Raw genomic sequence first — 22,009 nt, 5'->3', positions numbered from 1 at the left:
CTTGCCTAGAATGTCAGCAAGCAAAGGTGTCTCGACACGTATCTGCTCCCATTGGCAAGTTTCCGACGCCCCTAGGAAGATTCGATCATATTCACATCGACTTGATCGTGTTGCCTCCATCCGAAGGACATAAATATTGCCTTACCATCGTTGACAGAGCCACTAGATGGCCTGAGGCAATACCCCTAGTGAACCAGGAAGCATCCACCGTCGCTCGAGCGTTGCTGGAGCAGTGGATCTGCCGCCATGGAGTCCCGGGGAGAATTGCGACCGATCAAGGTCGACAGTTTGAATCATTCCTCTTCAAGAGTTTAAATGCCATGATGGGTTCGACGCATCTTCGAACCACCGCCTATCATCCACAGGCTAATGGCATGGTTGAGCGGATGCACCGACAATTGAAGGCAGCCCTGATGTGCCATCGCAACCCAGCATGGACGAAAACACTGCCAATTATCCTGCTTGGACTGCGTAATGCTTGGAAGGAGGATATACAAGCCACACCAGCGGAGATGGTTTTCGGACAAACCTTACGCCTGCCTGCCGAGTTCATAGGCAGCAGTGACAGTTCGCCGGACTTCGGAAACGAGTTCATTAAGAATCTGAAGGAACAATTCCGCGTTCTGTCACCATCCGAACCATCCCGACATGGGGAAAAGAAGATATTCTTGCCCAAGTCTCTGCAGGATTGCGAGCAGGTTTTTGTGCGTCGCGATGCGGTCAGGATTGGCCTACAACCACCATACGATGGACCATTTCCGGTCATAAGACGCAGTACGAAAATCTTCACATTGCGCATCAATGGTAAAGAGGTTAATGTTTCAATTGACCGGGTGAAGCCGGTATTTGTGGTGCAACCAGAAATGCCACCACCAGTGATGGATGAAGATGACGACGACGGTAGCCATCTAGTATGGCAACCACGCGGATCTTCAACTCAAACGCCGCCGCCGAGTGTGGTGTCACAAGGAAGCAACGATAGCGCGGTAATTGCACCGCCAGCTCAGTTCAATTGTAAATCTCCAGTGAGTGACACAAAGAAGGCATGTGCAAAGACTATCGTTCCACCAAAGAAGGTGCGGTTTAATTTAAATAAAGAGTGCGTTAGGCGATCCAATAGGACTACCAGCGTACCAAACCGATTTCAAGCAGGTTTTAAGTAATGAGTTTTTTTTAATGTTAATTGTTTAGATTTTTTTATGTGTTAAACATTTTTTTTTGCTGTTGTCAGATTTTGTAATTTTTTTTTGTATTGTTCAAATTTTTTGTGTATTGTTTTTTTTTTGTGCCCATAGCAGGCTACGTAATTTTTGCAACTCGTATAACTTTTTCTCCGGTAAGGGGGTACTGTGGGGTACTGTGTTGGTACGCTCGGTCCGGCAAGGATGTTTAGTCTACATTTATTTAGTCTGAACGAAACAGAGTAACCCCTTGTAGTCTGGGTACGAATTGCTCAACTCAAGGCTCTTTTTGACATATTTATTGGTATACCTATTCAGTGGTAATAATTGCCGGGACCGTCTGGACGACGTCTCGCCCTATTCACAATAGCTAACGTATAAACACAAAGACCAGATGGTGAAAATTTCCGATATAAAAGGGACACCTCGAGAGGTGTTCGTCAGTTCTTCGAGTTCATTTGATGCAGAAGCTAGTACTTATTAATAAACGCATTACCACAACTTCTTAATAAACTTACATCGTGATATTCAAACCAAGTGTCTTTGCATCAATTATAACCCACACTCACCGATCCCACAAACCTAAATAGTATAGCAATATAATTATGTTCAAATTTAATACTTAAATATTTGATTTAAAATCGGTCAATCTTTTAGCATAAAAAATAATAATTTCATGATTTGAATTTTATTGTTATATTAATTTTATTAATATAAATTCCGGGATTACTATCTGTAGCATTCATAGATGGCACTAGGATGTACTAAAAATTATAAAATCGAGTTATACGACGATTTTTTTATATTTATCGACAAACGTGGCCACGAGAATAATTTTGTATACAGTGCTGTTATCAGCGAATCGATATAAACAACTTTTTATCGCATGTGTCCCGCACGCCGTCTTCTCACGCCGCATCAACTTGCTGCATGCAGCATATTCTAGTTTACTTTAGATCGCAGGTATCTTGTCAATTGCAAATCGCGTAGGTAGTGACTAGTCATGAATTGTTGCGACCTTGTTTTCTTTACTAAAGCATATTTTGAAATAGTTTAATACTTTGTCTCATAGAGAACTTCTCGTAGATTATTATTTTTCAATCTGTTCCTTTCTCTCGCTTTTAGTTTACGAGATATTCGCAATTGAATGAATTGTGTGAAAAAAAGAAAAATTGCACTTTTTAGCACATTTAGTCACGTTTTTTTTTGCCCTTTTACCTCACGGAAATCTTTCACCATGAGAAATTAGAATTACACAACTCCAATTTTAATTTTCGATTAGTTTCAATAATTTTAATTGCGGGACTACTATCTGTAGCATTCATAGATGGCACTTGCCTGAACGAAAAATCATAAAATAGAATTGTATTCTTTATTTCTATATTTATCAGCAAACGTTGGCATTCGATACGAGAATTGTGTTTATTTTTAACACAATTTACCCTTTCTAATCGAATGGCCGTGTGTCGTCGTTGCCATCCCCTCGCGCGATTCATATCGTTTTATCGGACTCTTATTTTCTAAATTTGCATTGTATTCGGTCAACAATTGACTATATAGTAGTAACATGCATCTGCAGTGTATTGTTAATGATTAATTTGTGCGTTTATTATCCATATTTTTTTATGTTTACGTTTGATGTTTAAATTCGAAATGTATATTGTTGCCATGATGCTTCGTACTTGAGTAAGAAACTTATATATGACTTTCGCTACTCAGCACCGAATGTTTGTTTTCTCTGATGTATAAATATAATATTATATTGTATGCAATGTTTTTATTTTAACTTATGTTTTCTTTTAATTGTAGTACTAGCTGTGCCTGAGCAATCCAATGAGCACTGCATTGGTAAGTTTTTATTAAGTTATCTTATTTGGTCAAATGCTTTATGACCTGCATGTTGCAATAGCTCGCGAATTAAGGGTGCCTTGTTTATTTTAATTGCGGGTAATATAGAAAACGAAGGAAACGCCAAAGCTTGCCCGTTTTTCGCGTTTTTCAAAACACACATTTTTAAAATGCACCCCTGAAACTCTGCGAGATTCGGCTTGTTGTAACACGAGATTGTTGTAACACTTCACTTGCACTTCACATTTTGTTTTACTGTTAAACATTCAACGAAAACTTAACCGCACGAGAAAATCTCCATTCGTTTGTATGCCGCTAGAGTGAGAGAGACGGAAGATCGGTCCACTCACTCGAACGCTATGCCTGCCTCCGCTCGTGTGGATTTCACGGAATGACTGGCAGCGCTCGAGATGCGACGGGAGATCGGTCCGTCTCTCTCTCGTTATAACGAGAGGGGGGTATACCTGCGATCGGCCTCGAGAGGTCTCGTGACACAGTTTCTGAACATGTCACCCGACGATTTTAAAGACGTTATCACGTCAAAAGTATTCAGAGCGTCGTTTAATTGAAAAAAAAAATAATAAAAAAGTGTGAATTTCTATTTTCCAATTTTCTGGGAAATGCTTCATCTAAATTTTCGCAAAAAGAAGTTAAAGATATTCATTCTCTAATTGCAGGAAAATCGTAAAATATCGAAAATTTCACTCACCGTATCGAACACTGTAAATCAAATACGAGTAGATACTGAAATAAACAAGAAACAAAACATTAGTTATACAATTTCGGACAAAGTTTAAATGAACCCGAGTTCCGGAGGAACCCAAACTTGTCTTATTTGCCCTAATTATTTAAATAATAATATTTACCTGGTAGAACAGCCGCCCGTCCTGTTCTGCTGAAGACCAAAATGGTTCGCACAACTCCAAAATATTATTTACAATCACACAACATGGCCGACTGGCGTCCGACGGTAAAGGATCCCAGATACAAACGAAACTGTATTAAACACACAAAATATTGAATTCCGAAGTGTAATCGCGATAAATATTTAGCGACTAAAACCCTTCTATTAACACTAAAATCCATCAAATATAACGCGGTATAACGAATTTACAACACAAAACACAAATTTCCTTTTAAGTATTAGTACTTATCGCACGAGTTAAGAGTTGCTTGCCGGCTACACAACAAATGGGCACGCCGACTTTCACTCGCAGGAATATTTTATCGTAAATACTATTGTGCCATCTGCGGTTACTTTTGAGTACCTCAAGAAAATACAAAGTGTATCAAAAAGTGTTGCGTGCATATGAGGCAGTGAGCGATTGCCTATGAATCAGTGAGTGGTCACGCACTTAAATGGTAGTGTCCGTGTGTACACGTCCACGCAACTGTGCATGCACCACCCTATTTAAACAAATCGCAACTTTCACAATTGTCATAAAATCACATATTTTCTTTAAAATTGCATCAAATCTCTTCAAAAACTACAAAATAGCATAAAAACATTCAAATTTTACTTCTTTAGTAATTTACTCTTGAAATTAAATACCTATATCATTTTAGTTAATAAAAATCATCTAAATATTCGTTAATTCATATTATTTTCTGTCGGAAACTACCTCGATTAGGTCAAATCCGAGCTAACTGCGCATAATGCACTTGAGCCGCGAGCTGTGTTAGCACAGAATTGCATGCCTCGGGTAATACAAACTTAAAATCTTTTTGCACAGCGAATTCTAAACAAGATTTAGAAGACACGATTGATTGTGCTTATTTCGACCACACGAAATTGAATTGATGAATCATAAATCCAATACAAACTGATCCACGTCCGGTTTATAATACACAACATATTGAAAGGGTCCTATTTATTGAGAAACAGATATAATCAAAGTCATAATCATAAAACAACACAAATGAGCAAAATATGAAAACAAACGAAAGTTGTTGAAGTCGAATTAATTTATAGCTATCTGTTTCAACGGCGCCTCAAACGTGCGGCTGATTTTCGCCTGCCGTGTGACCTATCCCTAGACGAATCGCTGCTGCTCGTGCTGCGAGTTCTCCGCTTCGAACGCGAGCGGCGCCTTGAAGATGAACTCCAATTACTACCCCTCTTGGTGCGTCTACTAAACAAACTTGAATTAGAATCACAAAAAAAGAAAATACATGCTACATACTTGCGCGATCGATCGCTGGAGCTGCTGCTATAGCTGCTCGATGAACTAGAGCTTGAACTGCGAGACTGTCTTTGTTGGCGAGTCGACTTCTTATCTAACACCTGAAGTGCCTTGACTGTGAGGAATATTTTTTCTTTTTCCAGTGCTTCGCGTTTAATTTTCTTCGCTTTCTCTAGCATTTCAGCTTCTTCTTTGACTTTTCGCTGTTTTTCAATTGCCAACGCCTAAATTCAAAGTAAAATTAATAAGGGAAATGCAAATAAACAACATCTAGGCAACAAACCATCTTCTCTTCATCCTTCCTCTTTTTTATCTCAAGAATTTCAAGTTCCATTTTCTTTTTTAGCAATAGCAACTGCTCAGCCTTTATGCGCTTGTCATCATCTTCATTTGTTGATTTTGGTGAAGCCTTACGTGGAGTGCGATCACGCGAACGTTTCCGTTCGTTTTTATTATGAGATCGACACCTTGATCGTCGCCTTCTGTCGCGACGATCTTTACTTCTCGATCGGCGCTGTCTGTCATGTGAACGACGGCGATTGTGTGACCTTGGTGGAGATCCTCGGCGATTGCGATTATCTCGAAACGAATCTCGACGGTTTCTGAATCCCACCCTATTCTGATCTCCGCGACGTGCTGGTGGGTCAAACCTTCGTCCGTTTCGATGTTTGTCACTTCTATCAATCGGTTTCTCCACCTCAAACTTCTTCCGTTTGTGAGCGTCTTCATTCTTTACAGGAGCAACATCAGTACCAGCCATTTTCATCAACTTCGAACTGATATCATAATTCTTGTTGGGAGGCTCAGGATTCGACTTAAGATATCCGCTCATTTTTATCTCACCTGTCGGTGGATCAATGCCCGTTTTGATCTGCACACCAAGCGCCATTGCCAACGCTTCCGAACGCTTGTTAGAAAGCAAATTCTCATCGCCATCTTTATTCTGCAAATCGGCAGATTCTGTGTCATCAGGTTCATTTAACTTGTTAGCTTCTTCTGAAGCTTTGACGGCGCTGGGAAGAGGGTACTGTACTAAGCTAGGCACTTGCTTCTTCAAGACGTGATCATCATCTTCCGAAGCATTGTCTTCATAGTCCAAGGCGTTGTAATCAATATCTTTAGAATCGGGGTCAGGACGACTATTGCTCGTATTATGATCGCGATCACTCGATATGTGAGAATGTGAACGAGACCGCCTTGAACGCGAAGTTGAATGGCGGTCAGGGATGTCTTGATGCTTCTTAAAAGCTTCTTTCTTTTCATACTCGGAAAGTTTAATGACTCGTGCCTCTTCCTTCTTCCAATGTACTGGTGTTACACTGCGCGAGCGACTTCTTGATGGCGTTCGAAATCTCTAAATAATTATTTTTTTTAAATAAAAACAAATAGCACTAAGAATAAAACTTACAAAAACACCACGTCCTTTAATTACTCGTCCACTCTTTGTCAGCATTGGTCGACGTCGTTTGTAATTTGAATTCTCCCGGTTGTCTCTTTTCTTGTAAGATTTACGACCATCCCTATCATCTAAAATTAAATACTCTAGAGTTAATTCGCGCCAGTATAAATTTAAATCAATTACCATTATTTTTACGATCGCCACGCATTAAAAACTTGTTCGTAGGAACATCAGGGATGTCTTCAGGGTTAATATTTGTTACAGACACCAATGGGTGTAATTCATCCTCTTTTACTTCACCTTCCTCTTCGGTGCCATCGTCGGACTTTTTGCTATCAAATCAAATTTATAACAAAATAAAATTAGCAATGTAAGTAAGAAATTACCTTTTCTTATGCTTTTTCTCTTTTTTATCTTTCTTCTTATCCTTTTTCTTTTTCTTCTCTCGCTCCTTACCAGCCTCACTGTCCTCACTTTCGTTTTCTTCATCGCTCTTAGATTTCTTCTTTTTCTTCTCCTTCTTGACTGCAATTAAAAAATATGCAATAGAACACTAACACAAATGACGTGAAATTATATACCTTTCGATTGTTTAACAAGCTCTCCACATCGTGTGATCTTCGTGTCCTGTAAAGGTCGACTGTTCGCATCCACTGGAAGGTTTTCGATCTGCCGCACTACATCCACGCCACTTACTACTTGTCCAAATACCACGTGAACACTGCAATCAAAAATTTCCAATTAGTAAATATTCTTTAAAAAATATAGGAATATATAACTTACTTGTCGAGATGCGGGGCCGGTTGTGTCGTACTATAACACAAAATATGAACATAGATATGATCAGCTCATCAGGTGATGAGTTTGAGAGTGAGTCTAGTAGCTGGGGGATCTGTTGCTTGCACTGCTATACAAAACAACAAAACGCACACAGTTCTGAAACTTGCACTAGTCTAGAGATCCTAATGATATCAATTAAGCAATGTCTGTCAGAATTGTTCAAAATTTGTGTTGTGATACATATACTCACATAAAAAACTGGGAACCATTTGTATCTTTACCCCTGTTTGCCATTGAAAGAAGCAATGGCTTATCATGCTTGAGTGTAAAATTTTCATCTTAAAATAAGCATAAAGATGTTAATTGACTTTAGTAAAAAATGATAAAAATTTACCTTCAAATGTTCCTCCATAGATGCTTTCACCACCAGTTCCATTACCATTAGAAAAGTCACCACCTTGTATAATAAAATCCTTCACGACTCGATGAAAAATAACACCCTAAGAACTCATTCATTCATCAATATCATAGTTTGTGATTAGGTGCATACAATTACTTACATTGTAATTCAATGGTTTCTGAGTTGTCTCACCAATGCCTTTCTCAGCAGTGCATAGGGAACGGAAGTTTTCACACGTTTTCGGCACCACATCATTAAATAGTTCAAAGACTATACGACCTGATTGCAGACCACCAATTGAAATATCAAAGAAGCAACGGGCTCGCGTTGGTTCTTCTTCCATTGTAACCAACAAACGATTACAAGCTATTACATGAAGAATATACTTCGGTAATTAAGCTACGATCACTAAAATATTAATATCCGTGGCACCACACGTATTTTCCACAGATTAGAGCTGACAATTAACGATTTGTTGAACCAACAAACGCATTAAGGCGAACACAAACCGCAGAGACGCGCTCCGGCTTAACCTTCAATGTGCATGACAGCGTTAATTGTCAAATGAAATGTTTTAGTTACCGTTTCTGACTATAGGGTGCGAAATGTTCCTTGTTATATTTTCAAACTGTGCGCACAGCAAAAGCTATTTTAAAATGCGCTTCTGAATTTAATTCTATAGCTTTAAGGAAAGAATGGAAATGTTTAGCAATGAAACTACGGATATTGATCATCACTGGATTTATAAACGGTAAAATTTCTTAAATAACATTGAAACAATCAATTATCTATTACCGATTATATACAAAGTGTACATTTAAAAATAACTATATATGTATTTACGACATGAAATATCAAGAGCACTTAAGTTTCCCTTTCTTAAATTTAAATATTTTTTCCATATTTTTCCGCTTAATTTTTACATTGAGCCCATGCCACACACTCGTATCGCACTCGCGCGTTCATATAATATCATTTATACAAAGTAACAACACATAGGAGTTATTTTGGTACAATTGGTAATCATTTATGTTATCGTACTTTTGTTCTCTGTTGCAGTTTCGTTTGTTTCATTTTTTGTTCAATTTGATAAGTGAGTACAAGTATATGCGATATCATTATTTACATTACATAGCGTTGGTTTTCAGTTAGGGTTTTGCTTTATTTAGGTATTTTATGTGTATTTACTTATTTGTTTAAATTTATCCGGGACTAAATATAGTTACGTGTACTTTCCTTGTTATGACATTCTTTTTTTGATCCGTGCAGTCGTTGCGCTTCTTCCGTACTCGCTCGACGCTCTTACGATACAGTGAAGACAGACAGACAGACAAGACAGTAAGTGGGTTTGACAGTTTAGGGGGATGTTCGGGATTTGTAGGTCATCGTTGTGGGTGGTGGCTGAGATAAACGCCTCTGGGATGCTCACATTGTACGCCATATTTACATTACCATTCAGCTACGCCATCTGCTTGCCCAAATAGTTTTGTTTGTTTTTACATTACTTAATCTTATACTTCGATATACAAATTAGTGTTTAGTCGTTAATTTAGGCTACTAACATGATGGACGCTCCGCGTCTGCCTTGTGGATGAGCTTGCGCTCTTCGGTGCTGTCGGTGTCATCATCAGTTGAGTCCCCGTCACTTACCACCACATTGTAGTTGCAAGTTACCTTCGGCTTCTTGATAGACACTCTACTATAGAGGCCTTGACCTGAATGCACGCTATTTTTCTAAAAATTATAAATTTTAATATTGAAACAAGCTGGTTCCTTTGATTGATACTCACTTGCAAAATTATAAATATCGTTGAGAACAAGATGATGATACACAAGCAAGCCACTATGGCCAAAGCAGTAATAAAGTTGAACGGATTCACAAACTGCACTGTTGGCACCGGTTGAGGGGCGACCAGATAAGCTTCCACATTAATACGCCGTTTGTCTGCCAAATTTTTGCACCCTGCAACGCAAAAACATTTTTCATATCGTGTCAAGTGTGTTTTACACTGATTATTTTACCTGGACAATTCCTACATGAATAGTGGCACTTCTGGCAACCATAGTCCGTCTTGTAGAAGCCCTCGGGGCAATCTGGGCGACATTCGCCGGCAGCAAATTGCCATTGCGGCGGACATGTCACGCACTGATCGTGACCTGGTCCACTGCAGGTATCGCAACTCATGTGGCACCTGGCGCACACGCCGCGATCGCTGTAGAAACTAGTAGCACAGGTGGATCGACACTCCCCGCTTTGCAACTAAAATTGACACACAATCGTAACGAGCTGGCAAAAATTGATTTCATTCGTCATCGCACCTGCAGCCCGCTCACACATTTCGTGCAGTTGGACTTGGCCGAACATTCACTGCACGTGTGAATGCACGGATTGCACATTTTGTTGCTTTTGTCCGGAAATCGTCCTTTGTTGCATTCGGCGACGCAGCGCGAATCCTGCAGGATGAGCGGATGAGCGCATGAAAGGCAGGCGTGCTCCGTCGGGCCGTCGCAGGTGCCGCATGTCGAATGACACTGTTTGCACAGGATGCCGTCGGGGTATTGATCTGTTCGACACCGAGACGAAAGACAATGCAAAGCGTAAAGAACAATATTGCAAAAAACGACAGAGAAAATATTTGTGTTTTATACAGTTGGGATTATGCATATCCACCGTGTCAACTATACCTGTGTCGCAATGATCGCTGCCGTGTGGCACACACCGTCCCTTGCTGTTGACGTGCCAATCATCCAGGCAGGAAATGCACGTCGTTTGATTGCACTCGGAACAGCCCGGGGGACACTCAATGCACTCGCGATACCTGCCGTCGGCGTAGTGATGTGCGGGGCACTCGTGAACGCAGCGTCCTTCGTTCCAGTAATGACCCGCTGTGCAGGATATGCACTGTGAGCTATTGGAACCCGAGCAGGTGTCGCAAGATTCGTGGCAGGGCAAACACCTACAAACACAACGCAGAATCAAATACACGGCACTCACAAACAATGTTGTTAAAAAACTTACGAGTAATCATCAGTTTCATAAGTGTTTGATAGACACGATGCTAAACATTTGTTATGATAAAGCAGAAGATGATGGTCACAACTGGTGCAATGGTCTGGTCTATCCTGACAACTGGCGCAGTTTGGTTGGCACGGTGTGCACGTCTTATCGGCGAAATCTATCAAACATTACGTAGTTACAAGCTATTGATGTCAGTGCAATTAGTTAATCACCTTCAAAGTATCCTTCAGGACACTGTTGCATGCAAATGTCTAGATCTACGACGCGCACGTGGCCTGGTGAACAGGTCATGCAGTTGTTGGGCCCGGCACCGGTGCAGGTGTCGCAGGAATCGTGACAAGGTTGACACATCCCTTGCGCGTCCGCATAACTCCTTGGTGGGCAGGAACTCACACAAGTTCTAAACCAAACATTAAATTAATACCTCATACAAAATAATCTTTTTAAAAATAACTTACTTATCCATTCGTTTATTTCTACACGCAATGCACTTGTTTGGACCCTTTCCAAAACATCCCTGATCATCACATTGTTCATCACAATTCTCTTTAGTCTCTTCCTCGGTATCAATCCGGTTATCATCACGTATGATAGTTTTCTTTCCATCTAATGAACTAATTGCCTGTTGAGGATCAGATCCAGCAAATGTGTAGAGATTGTGGTAATTATTAAACCCTTTGAAAATGTCCGGACTAAAGAAATTGTCTGTTACTGAAGGATCAGCGGTTACAGAATCTGCTTCAGTTGGGAACGTGAATGTATTTTGTGGAGATCGCCATGAAACTGACGGAGCATTACTACTCCGCAGTTGAATAGGATTGTTTTCAGTACCGTAAAAGATCAATTGCCACTTTTTAAGTACGCCAGGTTGATTCACATGACGATTACCAGCATTGATGATTTGTAAGGTCCATCTACCCTCGGCTTTCTCGCCCCAGAAGTGAACACTCAAGAACGGCCAGTCGTCAAAGTTAGCGTTCACAACGTCGCGTGGACGTTCGAATAATAGCGTTGAAGTGGTACCCATTGGAGAAGTCAACAAAATTCGCAGATTGCCACGCGGGTAGAATCGAAGTGAAATCTTACATTGAACATGCTCTAAGAAGCGAACTTCATTTAGCGTATTCGCACAGGCATTTACGTCCATATGCTGGGTGAGAGTAAACTTGAACGTTGAATCAATCTGTCGATCATCGACAAACTCCTGCGACTTGCAAATGTGTTGCGGCGGAACAGTAATCCATTTCTCTGCTAAAGATACAAGAGAACCAGCGTCCATAAGACCATAGCCAAACTTGTGTGAAAACTTCCTCTTGACCCCATTGAGGGTCCATCCGCTCTCCTTTTCCAAAGGATCAGCGCGCGAGGTGAGAACCACCAAGTATTGCATGTCTCTCCACGTGAGATGTTTGTTGGCTTCGAGAGCCAATGCGCAGATACCAGCCGCTAAAGGAGCTGATGCTGATGTGCCCGTGTGCTCAACGGTGCAGATATGATCAGGTCTCAGACGGGCGTCCATGTCGACGGTGGCCACACTTTTGTCATGACCCGGCGTGCCCGACGAGTACGTTGTCGCTAAGGTGGAAGAGCACTCCTCCAAATACCACGGCTTGTACCCGCCCTGAGTGGCACTCGATATGCTTAGTGTGAAGATGCTGTTGGTGTAGCCGTCGCAGTTGCACGAGTCGGTGTGCCGACCGCCGTTCCCAGAGGCCCACACGAAAATAGACCCTTTGCCTTTACGGCCACTCGTCACGCCGTAAATGAAGGCGCGACGCGCAAGCGGCCCAGGCCCGTCGACAGTTTTGCCGTCGTCTTCGGGCCCCCACGAGGCTGAATAAATATCAATGTGCTCAGGGTTGAGACCGAGTGCTTTCGCTTCCACCGCGTCGTTTACCACGCCGTCCAACATCCGCACACCTGCACACAGAGCAAAGAACACAGATTATTTCAGACCCTGCTGGCTTCATTAACAACGAAAATATGGTAATAACCTACGCCGGGGAGATGTAAATAAGGAGAAAATGTCGAATCGCGTGACTCGCCTGTCGCCCGCGTGTAAAATTGCTATTCAAATGCTAGGAAAATACAAACCTTGGTTTGTTTGTGCAAGCGAGGCACACTGAACAGGTTGAGTTGTTACCAACACATAGTAATTGTTGGAAAATAGAAAATTTGTGATTACAATTTTATTCTGCGCTGCGGGAGCGTAGAATGAATCGTATAAAATGCAAACAAACGTCCGTGTTTTGCTAGCAAACGAACAATTACAGAACCGTGCAATTTATTAAAGTTTTCTTAGGTTGAGTTTTCTAGGACTGCAGGTCATCCTTAAACGCGCTGTTTTCATAGCGGAAGTATTTACTACCAAAATTTCTTATCGTTTCGACTACGTAAAATAAGTTATTTCGCATTTCGTGTTTGTTTTCGACAAAGAAAAGAAACTGTTTATAATTTCAAATTAGGGAACGAGGACGACGACGACATTTTGCGAATGATAGGATATTTTACGATCGCGAGTCACTTAGTTTTACTTACGATATTACGATTGGAAGCAAATCGCGTATTCATTCGTTTCGCTCGATTCTCTTCTGTTTCGTTCGCCCCTCGCTTTTATTGAGACGAGCGGCGGGTTTAGACAGATTTAGACCAAAGTTAAGGGCGATTTATTTAAGACGAGGAAGGAAATTTCAAGGCCTATAAAAATCATTTTGATTTAAATTTTTCGCCAATTCGAGCGAGAAAAAATCGTAAAATCATAGATATAAATTTCGAAAAATAGCGCACCGGATAATTTGCAATAGTTTTAACAAGTTATTGCAGGCGAGTGTCCGGGAGGCGGGTTTGGGGGGCGGTTTATATTGTGGCGTCCCGCGCGGCGCTGTATCGTTGGCGATAAATTTAGCGGACGCATGCATACCAACTAGCATGGCGAGTTGTACAAACTATATACGCGCGCGCGCGCCGAGAGAAGGAAATCTAGGCGAAACCTGGCGCATTATAATGGAGGAAGTCGTCCAGAAAGTTTTCCCGCTTGCCGCCGCCGTCGCGCGTCCGCCTCCGCAGTTTGCGTCCACATATTATACGCCGGCAACGTTTACTAGTTTGTCCTACTCGTTTCTCAACTCTCGAACGTGTTTGTTTCCCTTCCCGCGCGCCGCACCCGCCGCCACCGCCATTGCCGCCGCCGCGGCGTCCCTCCGTGGGCCACATTTCGCTATTTCACTATTTCACTCGCGCTGCGAGAGGAGAAAATTTGAATTTATAACCTCCGCGTCTCCCAAACCAAATCAGGACAACGCCGTCGCCGCCGCGAAACGGAAGCGGCAGGCGAAAGGAGGACAAACATGCATGTTGTGCGACCGTTTCGAATTGTTCGACATCTATCTGAGAATTGTTACAGTCGATACGGTAAATATGAAAAATTTCAAATACAAATTTCACATCAAAAATGCGAAAAACTCAAATAAAATATTCAATTGCGAACAATTCTCAATGCCGTCTCAATTCGATTGTTGCATAGGTAAAATGACAATTCGTCAAATTTGACATATACACGCTTCAAAAAAAAAAAATCAAATTCCAGCTCCAAACAAATAAATTGAACACAATTCTGCATCTCGGAATACGAATTGAGGGATGCGAGATTGCAAACAGTGAAAAGTTGCACTCGAACTCTACGCGGCGTGGCAAATCAAACCCGAAAACTCTAAAACTAAAATCTAAAGCGTTGTCTAAAAGTTTCCGATTGCAGAGCAGCCACCACTGCCACCACCCACCCGTTGGCGCCCGCTTCGACTCGCCTGCAACTACTCGTCGTGTTGCATTTTACAAGCAACGAGCCAACGAGCAAACAAGATATATGCAGATGCACCCGAAACTAGACGAGGCGTTCGGTTTCGCGCTCCTTCAAGGATATAAATAACAAACGAAAATTTCCCTCCACGGAAAGCAAGTTTACTCTCTGCAGTGTTCGTACGTGCCGCTTGCAACTGTTTTCGGGCTTGTCAAACGCCATTTTTCATTTATATCTCGTGCCTCGTGTCTGCCTCAAATCTTATTTTTGTAGAAGCAGTGAATGAAGAAGGAGAAAAAGCGTCGAAAAAGGAAAAAAAGTATTATAAAAACTTGCCGCACTTTTCTCTTTATCTTTCGCTTGTTTGCCGGTCTTAATTGCGTATTTATAATAAAATATGTCCGCTGTACCGTTGTACCCGTGGGACGCCACCGAGATATTCCGTAATTTATTTATCTACGCGCCAGAAACGAAACGAAACGAAAGAAACGTCAGTGTTATCAACGAACGAGCAAACGCATTAAAAATGCGTCGCCCTGGAAGAAGAAGGCAACGGAAGCTTTTCCGATTTCCGTTTTTCCGTTGTTAAAGACGCGGTATCAGGCGATGCGCGGTATCCTCCTTCTCGTTTCGCATTCCGTGTTCGCATTTCCGATGCGCAATACTAAGGTAACGTTGCGGAAAAACGTTTAACGCATTTTTGATAATATACTTCTTATTTGCAAACTTCTACGGAAACACACCGATAAGAGTTGCATTTATTGATAATATTTTCAATATTTTACTGAAGGACATATCTAAAATGCTTTTTTAAAAGTAGTTATTTAATATCAAGTCAATAAACGTCACTTTAGATAAAATAATTTAATTAATAACAAAGAAAACGTTATACTCTTAGAATCTGGGTCATCTCTCTATTGAACAACTTAAACTGCTTTTCCAAGAAATTTTTTTCCAACAATAAAAACACATTGACCAATAGAAGAAATAAGAAGAAAAAAACACTCACCGCCAATGCTGGCGTTGTACGCCACGCCGATACCACAATACTGGTTGAACGCGACGGCGGCAACCTCGCCGGCACATCTGGTGCCGTGCTTATTGTCACCGTTGTCCTGCGGCATCGGGTCGTCGTCGTTGCCGTTGATGTCCGTGCTCGCCAGCGGGTCCTGCGAGAACAAAACACAAATACACACTCACACAATTGAAAAATTAAACGAAAATTTCATTTCTCGCGCACAATGCCAATCTTTAATAACAATATAATATCACCAATGGACGCAATACAAGTTAAGCAATAAAGACTTAGATTGGCTCTTGAGTATTAGTTAAATGTCATTCGATCGTCCTTAATTAGCCTTGCACGCGAAAGGTGTTTTGCTTGAAATGGCCCTTTAATTAGCTTTCTTTTACGATGGATGCACGAAATAGAAAGATTTGCGTGATGAAGCGTTAATAGGCAGGCAAGCAAACGAAGAAAGCACAACAAAAGGAAACAAAGGATAATAGCTGCTGGGCTGAATAGATTGATGCGGCGATCGGCACGCAAACCTAGCGCGCCAGCGCAATCCAAAACATTTTATGTTGCTACCAACAATACTTGCTCATTACATTTATTTGCTGAAATATGCTTGACCTTGGAGATATTCTCAAGGTTAAATACATCAAAATACATCAAATCCAGACACACGCAAGAAATAATCTTAAAAAAATAAAAGAAAAAGACGCGTTCGAGAATAAGGTGGCGATCAAACCAAGCCGACGAAGCAAATGGCGCCTAATCGAAGCGGGGTGGAGAGACGGACATCGGGTGAACGCGCGTTGCCCGAGGGCGCAACTTTATTGTAACTAAGTGCTTTAGTTAATCCATTAGGCCGTTAGCCGTGCGGGGCCCGCGTCGCGGAAAAGGTCCGATGAGGGAAATAAATTACGTTTTTCGCTTACATTATTCACAATTCGCGAACACACATACACACACTCATACACCTACAGATACACACTTTTAAACAGTAGATGGATCTCATGCAGTGCGTGTACAAACACAAGTCCAGCGAGAGAACGAAGAGCAGCAGCCAGGGAGGAGCGAAAAGGTCGTAATAAATTTTACGGAGATTTTTGCAAACATGTTTTAAATTTTTTCCGACGCAAAAAGGGAAGAAAATGCAAAATTAGACACTGGTGGCTGAGCCCCGCCCCCGGGGAGCTCACTATACTGTGATTATAAAAGCGGAGGTTTGCATGCATTAGCAAACCTTGAATTAAATAAATCTAATATATTTGCAAATAAATCCTTACGTAATTTTGCGACAAATCTGGATGATTGGTTTGGATGCCATCGTCGAGGATGGAGACGACCACGCCTTTTCCAGTGTAGCCCTTTTGCCATGCAGGACCAAGGTTCATGTCTAATCCGTCTTTTGCTCCACCGTTCTGTAATTAAAGATAACAAAAAATTAAACACAATACATTTTGTTGGTTATTTATTAAAAATAATCTTCTATAATATAAAATTAAATCGCAAAATATGTTCGTAAGCGCATAACTCGACAACGCATAGACCAATTTGGCCAATTCTTTTTTTAAAATGCTCGTTAAAGTCCAAGGACGGTCTTTACGGTGAGAAAAATTCGATTAATTGCCGGGAAAACCCTAAAGACAGCCATTTTCTATAGGATAAAAGTTGGCATTGAGATTAAATCATAGTTATAGTTAAATAGTTGAATCCGAGATGGCGCGCTGGAGTGCATTATTAGCAATTCTTTATATAATTAATTTCTTTAAAATAAAATTGCGAATCTTATTGATAGAATTGACACATACTGTGTCTAGAACAAGGGAGTAAAAACGAATTACATTTTTATTAAACACTACCGGGACGAAATCGCGGGCAAAAGCTATTACAATTATAAAAGATCTGATTTAAGAAACTCTAGGAAAATATAAATTAAAATAAACTTAATCGATATTTTTTCGCACGTAATTTTTAAGTAACGAATTTCGCTTCGCCTGGTTGTTCTTTTTTTGTGTGTCAATGAATATTCAACAACTACTTAACAAGTAGCGCGTGGGAAAAAGAAGGACACCTTGCGCAAAAGAGCAAGAAACCGCGAGCAAATTGTCTGCGAAGCGCGTCGTTTGCGTCTTCGCGTGTAATAATAATAAATTTGCGGCCGCCCTTCGTCGGCGGCGCGCCTGACAAAGGTTCCTCGGTGCGCCAGACGACAACCCAGCGAGCAACCACGCAAAAAAGGAGAAAAAATCACCCAGACCCGATGAGAAACACAAAGAGACAACGATGTGGGTATGTGTAGGGATTTTAACGACGAAAGCAATTTTTGCGAGGCGACGACGAGCGTCGCGGAAGGACGAAAAGTTCGCTCGACTTGCGCCAAGTAATTAGCAGTTTTTCTATAAGCACCCAATGCAGGGACGCTGGCCAATTGTACCAAAAACAGCAACGCAAGGAAGAAAACGATTTAAAAAGCGAGCATACGCCCTGGAAATGAATTTATAGATGAGGCTTGCCCATGGATAATTAACCACGCAGCGTACGATAATAATTGTTTTCGTTGTTATGTACATTTTCAGTTTATTATTCTAAAGTTGATGAGTGTGTACTGATTATTTCGAATTTGAGCGGAGAAATAATTTATAACGCAATTTCACAATGCAGTCGTTTGCGTATCGAAGGCCCGTAAACGATGCACACTCGTTGGATGTTTTAATGTCCACGTAATAAAACGCAAAGGGCACATTTATTGCCTCTTTATCAAGCTTTTTTTGTTGCTTGCACGAACGCGACGCGCATATTATACACTATAAACATTTAAAAGTTAAAGATTACAATATTAAGACACGAGATTATGTTTGCTTTAAACATGAAAGCCAGTGAGCGATAAAAACGATAACGATAGTATTAATCATTTTCTATCGAGCTTTTATGTGCAATTGGATCATGCACGACGTGCATTCCTAGCGTGATGTGACTATAACAGTATAAACGTTTCGTGATGTCACGATTACAGCGCCACCTGTATGATATAAGAGCTGTATAACCTATAAGTAATCGTTTATTGACGTGCACGTAAAGCAGGTGATTATTTGTGAGGTTATAAATTAGTAAGCGTTTTAATAATAAATGCATAGGGGGCGACCATTGGTCAAAGCAAATTAAGGAAGAACGTTTCGAATTTCAATCGTAGTTATAGTTACATAATATAAGATGGCTCTAGGGATGCATTTTTAGCATTTTTCATTTGTTTGAAGTAATAATCAAAATTTTTGTGAGAATCGGTATATTTATAATATAAAAATTAATCGCAAAATCTGTTGGTAAGCGCATAACTCAATAACGCCTAGACCAATTTGGCCAATTCTTTTTTTAAAATGTTTGTTAAAGTCCAAGAATGGTTTTTACGGCAAGAAAAACTCGAATAATTGCCGGGAAAACCCTAAAGACAGCCCTTTTCTATAGGATAAAAGTTGGCATTGAGATTCAATCATAGTTCTAGTTAAATAGTTGAATCCGAGATGGCGCGCTGAAGTGCATTATTAGCAATTCTTTATATAATTAATTTCTTTAAAACAAAATTGCAAATCTTATTGATGGAATTGACACATACTATGTCTAGAACAAAAGAATAAAAACGAATTACATTTTTATTAAATACTACCGGAACAAAGTCGCAGGCAAAAGCTAGTGACATGTAGAATTAAGAAAGTAATTAATTAAGCTACTTTTTATTAAAATCAATACAAATGATATCGCTGACAAAAAAATGTAAACTTGACTTGAACTTGAAATTGTCACGACGCTTTTGAAAGTAAAAAGTGCTTTGTTTCATGCCACAATTCTTTTGTACCAATTTTTTAAAGTAATACTTAGTAACAAAATAATAAAATAAAATGAGTTATCTACCTTCTCCATCGTCATATTTGAGAATATTTTCTATAATGATGCATGCAACCTCAACAATTTTCAAATTTCAATTTTTCAAATACCTATGTGAATTTAGTAATCGAATATTGTAATTATGAAATTCAATGAAATTCTGAATGATTATTAACTATTTTTTGTTAGCAGGAACATGTAGTAAACTACACCAGCTGTGTGTTTGAATCGAAAGTTGTAATTCCGTTCGCCGTAATCATGCATTATTGCAACTTTACGCGGCGCATATATACTTTATTATTTACAAGCGCGCCAGAGTGTGCCTTTGAGTTCCCATCGTGTGTAATTAAAACCGTAATTTATCTGTGAACGCGTCTCGCCTTCTTTCCTCCCGAAACCACCCACCTCACATCGGTTACAACTAATTTAATTACGCTTCGCACCCGTGTACGCGATGATGGCCCTCAAGCACATAAATTATGCAATTAAACGTTTTCGATGCAAACATCGCGACCGAAAAATGAACATCTCAGGTCGAATGCAAACACGTGCATACTATTAGGCAGTATCTTACTCATCATGTGCTGATGATTACGATCACTCTTTATCGTTTTCCAACGGTTTCATCTCAACTGCGTCGTGAAAATTACGCTCAAGTACTTTGTTTATTACGAAAAGCGTTTAATCAAATTCGTGTGCGATGTGCATATAACGAGCTTTTACGAGGTGCTAGCATAATGTTATCATAAAAACAAGTTTTACAATAATATTAAATATTATAAGATGGCAATTTGATAGCAGTGAGTGAAAAAATATTGTTCAATCAACTTTTTCGACGCCAAACGACGAAACAAAATTTTCAGCGCAATAAACTATAAAATTTAATTTCGATAATAAATATAGCGCGCGCGCAGTAAACATATAAAAAAAGAACGACGGCATGTAATCATTATTTTTAATGCGGCGTAGGTTTTAATCCTTCAGTGAACCGAAAAGGGGTTTCGGTCGGCCGTGTAATTCCGCAGTCGCTCCTTGTTCACACAATAGATGCATTATAGATTCGCAAACAACGAAAACCTGCGCGATTATAAAAATTACAGGTTTATTCCGCTTCATCCCGCCCGCAGTGCCATTAAAACCCCACCACCACACCCGCTTCATAATAGAAACACACTAAATTGACACGCAGCGAACACGGAACTGTGCAAGGATAATGCCGCACATTTCAGGCGCTGTTCCTCTACACACTCGCAGCGTTTTCTCGTGCTTAAAATATGTACGAATAATAAATCAATATGGAAAATCGCACACACACACACACACACACAGGTATAGCGCCAGTTTTATGCGATCCAATGTTTTATGCGTTTTATGACCGTCCATTACGTATATTATACCTTTGCGTTATGTTACGTTATGTTCGGAAGTGTTTGAAAAAGGAGCAGGTTTAAGGCAAAGAAAATGACAAAAAGGATAATCGCTGGAGCGTGTGGGGCGTCTGGGTGTGTTGCGCATAACGCATAAAATAATGGGGGGCAAATAAAGCGCGGAATAAAACGGAAAAGAATGACCCTGTTAAAGGATAAAACTATAAAGAAATTGGATCGGTTATAAAGGCTAATAGCTGCGGGAAATCCATATGCATGGCAATTTTAATAAAAATTTTAATTAATATATCGATTACAAGAACTAATCTGAAAAATTTTATGTTGAAATTTTTTTAAATTTAAATGCACAAAACTAGTTTAACAAATAGTTGTATTCAGACTATTATTTGAGATTAGTAAACAATGATTATTATAGATATTAATTGGAAAAGTTTACATGTGTGGTCAATGAATGCGATTACATCAACAATACAAATGTGGTGCGCCCTGCACGCTATTGTACTCGCATTCGGATCCAAACTAAACGGCATCATAATAAACGTCGAAAAACTAATTAGAGTTTGGAAATTCGAAAATGTTGTTTGTAATTTGCCAGTGACCCCCACTTTAATCCCGCTGACGAGTAATGCCGACTAACGCACTGCACTTCCACATACAATAGACAATAGAGAGTAAGTCAAAACTTGTTCCCGACCCGAATAACTTTATGCCGTTTAGCATTCTTGATTATTAATGACCTCTTGTTATGGGGTTGCATCCCTCCGGTCAATTTGTAATATAGGATAGCCGAGCGTAAATATTCACAGATAACTGTCACGCGAGCCGGTGCGGCTGAGCTAGGTCTCGCCCCCGCGCACGAAAGATGACAAATTTGCAAATTATAAAGTTGAATTAACCCCCGCTGAACACACGCACTAGCGTGTGCGTCCGTTTAAAACTTAAACTTTCCGGATTAAATTCGGCGTTTATCACAATAAATCAACATATTATAGCGCAGGGCGGTGACCCATCCCGGTGGAGTGTGCGCGCGGAGGCGTTCGGGATGAGTAGTGACGTCCGATGAGCGCACGATTTTAAATTTATGGGTATTTCACTGCTAGGCCGCGACGCGCACGTTCAACACG

The 22,009-nt window shown here is 40.4% G+C and overlaps 2 protein-coding genes across 5 annotated transcripts in view; both read right to left on the bottom strand.

The window, feature by feature from the left end:
* Window positions 1-4,885: 4,885 nt before the first annotated feature.
* Window positions 4,886-8,337, bottom strand: Moca-cyp (nuclear cyclophilin protein Moca-cyp). 2 transcript variants are annotated; one of them, XM_065314399.1, is made up of 11 exons: window positions 7,952-8,337; window positions 7,786-7,891; window positions 7,642-7,729; window positions 7,395-7,424; window positions 7,193-7,332; window positions 6,998-7,136; window positions 6,795-6,943; window positions 6,621-6,739; window positions 5,496-6,566; window positions 5,213-5,436; window positions 4,886-5,161 (listed from the first exon to the last, which is right to left on the bottom strand). In XM_065314399.1, exons 1-11 carry the CDS (start codon window positions 8,132-8,134, stop codon window positions 5,011-5,013), a joined length of 2,400 nt encoding a protein of 799 aa, XP_065170471.1. In that variant the 5' UTR covers window positions 8,135-8,337; the 3' UTR covers window positions 4,886-5,010. The 2 variants fall into 2 exon arrangements, with proteins under 2 accessions (XP_065170471.1, XP_065170472.1); XM_065314400.1 differs by having other exon boundaries at window positions 4,886-5,158.
* Window positions 8,338-8,517: 180 nt separating this feature from the next.
* The window catches only part of LOC135801034 (furin-like protease 2), a 133,312-nt gene continuing 119,820 nt past the window's right edge, over window positions 8,518-22,009 (bottom strand). For 2 of the 3 annotated variants that reach the window (XM_065314397.1, XM_065314396.1), the window contains 11 exons: window positions 16,902-17,036; window positions 15,616-15,775; window positions 11,269-12,730; window positions 11,023-11,210; window positions 10,811-10,967; window positions 10,477-10,748; window positions 10,111-10,355; window positions 9,814-10,051; window positions 9,582-9,754; window positions 9,354-9,525; window positions 8,518-9,259 (listed from right to left, as the gene is read on the bottom strand). In XM_065314397.1, the coding sequence (XP_065170469.1) occupies window positions 9,240-9,259; window positions 9,354-9,525; window positions 9,582-9,754; window positions 9,814-10,051; window positions 10,111-10,355; window positions 10,477-10,748; window positions 10,811-10,967; window positions 11,023-11,210; window positions 11,269-12,730; window positions 15,616-15,775; window positions 16,902-17,036 (3,222 nt within the window). In that variant the 3' untranslated portion in view covers window positions 8,518-9,239. Of the gene's footprint in view, window positions 9,526-9,581; window positions 9,755-9,813; window positions 10,052-10,110; window positions 10,356-10,476; window positions 10,749-10,810; window positions 10,968-11,022; window positions 11,211-11,268; window positions 12,731-15,615; window positions 15,776-16,901; window positions 17,037-22,009 lie in introns of all 3 variants that reach the window. The other variant, XM_065314398.1, reaches the window with a different exon arrangement.

This window comes from Atheta coriaria, unplaced genomic scaffold, assembly GCF_025399875.1.
Source record: "Atheta coriaria isolate IRGN ID8LTWV9N9 unplaced genomic scaffold, Caltech_Dcor_3.1 hic_scaffold_10_pilon, whole genome shotgun sequence".
In the NCBI taxonomy this organism is placed as follows: domain Eukaryota; kingdom Metazoa; phylum Arthropoda; class Insecta; order Coleoptera; family Staphylinidae; genus Dalotia; species Dalotia coriaria.
This window is presented reverse-complemented; position numbering and strand designations above follow the sequence as displayed.

Excerpts from the sequence above, each read along its gene's own strand:
- Moca-cyp (XM_065314399.1), bottom strand. The coding sequence starts at position 8,134 with ATGGAAGAAGAACCAACGCGAGCCCGTTGCTTCTTTGATATTTCAATT. Across the intron at positions 6,944-6,997 it reads GAGAAAAAGCATAAGAAAAG|CAAAAAGTCCGACGATGGCA; the intron begins GTAATTTCTTAC and ends TTGATTTGATAG. Across the intron at positions 6,567-6,620 it reads TTAAAGGACGTGGTGTTTTT|AGATTTCGAACGCCATCAAG; the intron begins GTAAGTTTTATT and ends ATAATTATTTAG.